The sequence below is a fragment of the Ambystoma mexicanum genome, chromosome 13 (assembly GCF_040938575.1).
Source record: "Ambystoma mexicanum isolate Mex_15411 chromosome 13, UKY_AmexF1_1, whole genome shotgun sequence".
Classification (NCBI taxonomy): domain Eukaryota; kingdom Metazoa; phylum Chordata; class Amphibia; order Caudata; family Ambystomatidae; genus Ambystoma; species Ambystoma mexicanum.
This window is the reverse complement of record NC_090938.1, coordinates 244,796,560-244,802,517: the sequence shown is the minus strand read 5'-3', so window position 1 is coordinate 244,802,517 and position 5,958 is coordinate 244,796,560. Positions and strand designations below refer to the sequence as shown.

General features: G+C 42.3%; 1 protein-coding gene across 1 annotated transcript; it reads right to left on the bottom strand.

The window, feature by feature from the left end:
• Positions 1–353: 353 nt before the first annotated feature.
• On the bottom strand, positions 354–1,292 carry LOC138520298 (olfactory receptor 6F1-like). The gene has a single exon (XM_069632740.1). The coding sequence runs from the start codon at positions 1,290–1,292 to the stop codon at positions 354–356; it is 939 nt and encodes a 312-aa protein (XP_069488841.1).
• Positions 1,293–5,958: the final 4,666 nt, after the last annotated feature.

The window sequence follows — 5,958 nt, the reverse complement described above, 5'->3', positions numbered from 1 at the left end:
TATTTAAACGATTGGACAATAAAAAATAAAAAAGAATAGGTGTGACCACAGTGTTTCAAGGTCTGCAGTTCTGTGCAGATCTTTGTTAGGCCTGGCATTACAGCATACTGAGTTACAGTTTTCATATAGCTTTCATGGGCTCCTAATATGGTCAGTTGGCAATGGTCATGCATGTTGGGCGTTCTGCAGTAGAGTCCACTGTGTCACTCTAGATGCCTCATGGTATTGCAGGGTTCCAAGTTGTATCTCTCTGTGTGACCTTCAATTGAACCTGGATCCAAATACGGAAAACTTACATTTGTGTCCTGCTAACCTGCTCTTGTGCTCCCTTTGCTCTTTGCCTCCAGTATCCTTTATAGGTCCCTTCTCATTCTAGTCACTGCCTTCTTCAGCGACATCTTCACCTGATTATTTCTCAGACTGTATATGATGGGGTTTAGCACAGGAGTAACAAAGGAGTAGAAGATGGCTATCACCTTGTCATGCTCAAACCTGGCCCTAGCTTTGGAACGGACATACATAAAGATGACTGCCCCATAGTAGATACTGACCACAGTCAGGTGGGAAGCGCATGTAGAAAAGGACTTCATGCGGCCAATGCTGGATGGAATCCCCAGTATGGCAGTGATAATATTGACATAGGACAGCAATGTGAAGAGGCAGCAGGTCAAGATGATGATCCAAGCCAACAGGAAGAAAGTGAACTCAACAGGAAAGATGTCTGTGCAGGAGAGGCTGATGAGTGGTGCAAAGTCACAGTAGAAGTGATCGATGTGCTGGGGTCCACAAAAGTGCAACCTGGATATTAAGACAGCTGGTACAAGAGGGGCCAGGAAGCCAGTGATCCAGGAGCCAAGTGCTAGGTAGATACAGGTCCATCTATTCATAATTATGGCATATTGCAGAGGGATGCAGATGGCCACATAACGGTCATAGGACATGGAGCTAAGCAGAAAGTTCTCAGTGCTTGCTAAGACAAAAAGAATATAGAACTGTGCAATGCAGCTGCTAACCCCAAAGCTCTGGTCTTGCATAGCAAGGTCTGACAACATCTTGGGTATGAAGGTAGTTGTGTACCAGATCTCAAGGACAGATATGTTGCAGATGAAGAAATACATTGGCGTGTGAAGACTCCGGTCAAATTTAACAGCAGTAATGATTAGAACATTGGCTGACAGGGTGAAGAGGTAGATGGCCAAAAACAGGATGAAAAGGACATTATGCAGAGACTGGAGACCGGGAAATCCCACAAGGATGAAGTAATTCACCCTTGTTCCATTCTTACCATCCATCTCTCTTCTCTCCATTTGCTCTTCCACTGAGGCTTAAAAGGAATGAGGGATAAGTTAGTAAACATTAACTGCAGTGATTCAAAAATTAAATTGAATTAGTGCAGGCTTGAGCAATATATTTCACACAAAGAGATTTTAGGATTACGCTGAGGAATTGGAAATCTACAAAAAGGAAAGAACCTCTTACACTTAAGCATTTACATGATGTGGAACATAATCCTTTACGGGACTGACCAAGAAATGATGGGAAGTCAGATTTTTAGAAGATAGCATTCAAAAAGAACAAAGCGTGACATGACCATCAAGATCCATCAGATTTAACATGTGTGTCTGATTAGGCCAACCAATTCATTTGCAACTTATGGTGAACTTTCATACAGGAGGTCAAATGCTATTGAGGCAAATTCTATTCCTTTTTCCCAAGTTAACTGTTTTCTAAAATTCCTAAGGAAGTTGATAATAATTATGTTCACTTTCCACTGTATACATTACACTCTAGGGAATTTGAACACATTTCTCTCTGTAACATGAAAGTTCACAAAACGCAGCAAGCAAATTGATTTGACATTTTCTGACAAATATTGTGACCTTTCATCGATGTTTTTTGAAAACTAGGTGTTTCTGAAGGGGGTGGTTTATAAACCCCCATAAAACACACTTTCAGTACATATATCTTGAAATTGTGTGTTCAGCGCTCAAGATTGTTTGGCACACACCAAGCCATTACTGGCAACTGGTGCATGCTGCAAACAGTCTGAAAATTCGATCAGCCAATCACGAGATGTTCAGGTTTCATTTTCAAAGACCTTATATTTAATTCAGACATGTGCAGTAGGTCTGAAGTGTGAAGAAAAATGCTCACCAGGAAGTTACGTATGACATTAAAACCCACAGGAGCATTAGTACCAATACAGTTGGAATGAACATATGCACATACAATATGCTAGGAATAAAGGAAAGCACCTTGCTCATAAACTAATGCCAAGGAGAATATGCTGTGCGATAAAGTGCTCTGCCTAGCTCTGGGGACCTGCAAGGTGGTGACTCTGGGGGCCATATTCCTGCCGAGCCATTGGATGTTGGCCCCGTGGCAGTATTTGGAATTTTATATTTATGAATGATTGAATGATTCACTTTTATTCTGCCCAAGGCTATAAAAGTACACAATTAAATACATATTGTTACATACATAAATTTGATCAATATTAGAATGTGCAAATAAAAATGGATAATAGATTCCATTCTAAAAAGCATGCATGGCAAAAGAATTGGACAATCTCAGCAAGAATAAATAACACTACATATCTAAACAGTTAACAATTGTTCAATTCAAAACAGGGGAGAGCAATAAGACAAGCTTGCAGCCCCATCACCGTAGAGTTAGAAACACAAAACTAATCTCAGCTGTTTTGCTGAATGAATCCACATAGGCATTCACTATTTCCTTTAAAAGATTTTACTCTAGAAATACTTGTAGACTCTCTCTACTCTTTCATTCTTAAAAGCCAAGTACGATGTATGTACTTGACAACCCAAAAAACAATGTTCAGATCCTCCGTGATTTTGCACACTCACAAGGCCTCAGAGACTGCAGATTTTAAGAGTGGTACTAAATAGAGACACCGTAATGGGCTCAATCTTGGGCAAAAAAAGAGAAAGTGGACAACAGTCCCTTCACTAAGGCCACAAAGGGGTCATACCCCTGTGTTGTTATCATCTCAAGATTTAATAAAGGAAGCCACCATAAGAGTGCATATCCTAAAGTTGAGATATAACATGCAGGCAAATGGTGGGCTAAGAAAGTCCAAACAATTTTCAAAAGCAAACTCCCTCTTGTTCTCCAAGTAAACCGATCCCAACCTCAAACATTGGCAGTTCTCAACGATATGTGTCCTGGTTTTCTTTAGTAGCATTCTTTTCACACAACACAACCAGACTTGGCCTTTGTAATAGCGCAGTTGCTTCCAGAGATCACACAACCCCGGATTGTGTAAGGTAGCCTTGATGCATTCTACCCAAGGTAAGCATAAGCAATATGGTACATAGATAGACCATGAGTGTGCCATATTCTTAACCAGAACAGCATGGTATTCATGGAGGCAATATGAGTTATAGGGCATAAATCAAGTACAAGGTGGACAGGTATGTTAGGAAACCCCCTGCGATAACAAAAGCATATCCTTGAGAATGTATTCTCAACTCTAGCTAATCCTACTGAATTCACATTTCCCCACAGTTCTGCCCCACAAAGAGAGGAGGTGACTGCTTGTTTTTTCTACAATTATTTAGCTGGACCAATCTCTCCCTTTCCATGCCAGTTGAGAACCCCTGTATAACACCACTATGTTTGGACAGATTAGCACAAGATTTATTTAGCTGTGCTGTCCAAACCCACTCTCATTGAATCTAGTCTCTGAGCAATCATACAACCTGACCTGTTGAAGTCTACAGTTATCTACCCTGATATCAATGGTTTGTTGTTGCATAAACCTATGCTTGAATAACATTGTTTTGGTTTTAACTGTGTTCAAAATTAATTTGAACTCTCTACATTTCCTGGTGAACATGCCTTGGTAGCTCCGAGCCCCTGTGGGGAAATTTACAACAATACAGCTTCATCTGCAAAAAAGAACATGGGGAATTTTTCAATCCCCATCCCTGGAGGGTCCAGACATTCTTCCAGCAGGGCAGGGGTAAGCTCTTTGATAAAAATGCAGAATAAGAATGGGGCGATCACGCACCCCGGTCTTACCCCCTTGGTGACATTAAATTGGAATGTGACCTCATCTGCCAGGCCACACCGAACAACTACCTTGTTGTTTTTATATAATGATTGAATGGGTACCATGAGGCAGTGCGGGATGTTTATTTTTTCTAAAACCTACCAAAGCAGGTCCTGTAAACCATCAAAGGCCATGTTAAGGGTGACGAAGACGGAGTATAATTTAACTTTACATAAGACAATGTACTTCTGAATAATCATAAAAAGCCAAAAGGTTTGATTGACCATGCCGTTCCCCTTTTGAAAGCCTGCTTGTAGGGGGCTAATGATGTTGTTATGTTCTAGCCATGCCTGCACATGTATTAAAATGACTTTTGCGAAGAGTTTACCAGAACTATCTAAAAGTGAAATTGTCCTATAATTTGCCGGCTGTTCACTCCCTCCCTTGTTATAGATAGGCACAATTTGAGCTTGCCTCCATGACTCCGGCACAGTATTCGAGTCTATGCATGCCGCGATTAACTACCACAATGCTGGTCGCCAGATGGATGGTTCATCCTTGAACAAGTTGGTGGGCATCCAATCTGGGCCTGAAGCCTTCCCAACCTTCTGGGATCTAATAGCAGAAATAATTTTGTTCAGCTCAACGGTCAGCCTGCCCCCTCAGGATTTATATTAACCTCATTTTGAAGACTCAATTCTTCTGACCCACCATATAGTCCACATAAATTATTCTGCCGCACATCAGAAGTTATGATACTTTGTTGGACCACGTCTCCTCTAACTTCCATACCCGAGACCAATTTCCAAAAGGTGGAACTATCCCTCTTTTCAAATGCATCTGTAAGGCTTTCCCATTTGAACTTTATTTATTTATTTATTTTTGCATTTATTGCAGCGCACAAAACCCTCAGGTATCTAGATGCTAGTTTCATTGAGGGGAAAAAAAGAAGAAGGGGAGGGGAAGAAAAAGGGAGGAAATGCATCAGGATGAATGACAAATTTTAGGAGGAGCTGTGTTAGTTGAAAAGCCAGGTGTTTAAGTTTTTGGGGACAGTCCAGTAAGATGGTTCTTTTCTGAGAGGTGGGAGACTGTTCCAAAATTTGGTGGCCACGACCGAGAAGCTCTTGCCCCCCCCCACTGAGAGGTGACTGAAGTTGGAGATCTTGAGGAAGTGAGAGTTTGCAGATCTAAGATGTCAAGCGTGGGGTATTTCTCCACGCAGCGTGAGAGGTAGGTCAGGGCTTTGTTAGAAAGGCATCGGTGGACTAAGGATAGTGGTTTAAATGTTATCCTTTTGCGGATCGTTAGCCAGCGTGCATTTCTCTGGCTTCTGAAATGCAGTCAAATTTGGAGAGATCTATGGCCGCTCGGAGGGCATGGCTCTGAATTGCTTGTAGTTTGTTCAGGTTACGCTCAGAGGTGCCGGTGGATAAGGCATTGCAATAGTTGAGCTTGGCTCCTGTGATGGCTCTTGCAATGGAGAGGTTGTTGGGTGTGGAAAGGAAGGGATTACTGGCATGAAGCAGTTTGGCGGTGTAGGCTGCTGATGAGGCCATAGAGTTTACCTGCCGTGAAAGGTCAAGGTTTGAGTTCCGGTATACGCCTCCGGTTTGGCTGCAGAGGAGGTGGAGATTCGGTTTCCGTTCATGGTAAACTCCTTGTAGGCTGGGTCTATGTTGCGTAGCGTGGTGTGGGAGCCGACGATGAGGATTTCGATTTTATTGTCATTGAGGCAAAGTAGGTGAGATGCCATTCAGTTTTGTACGACTTCATACACAGAGTTGATGGTGGCTGAGTCCTGAGACGTAGTCCGTGTATGATATGCCGAGTAGGTCGAGGTGGTCGAAGAGGGGTTTTGTATACATTTTGTAGAGAGTGGGGGAGTGGCAGGGACCTTGGGGAACTCCACAGGTGACAAGAGTGGGTGCAGCAGAAAAGTT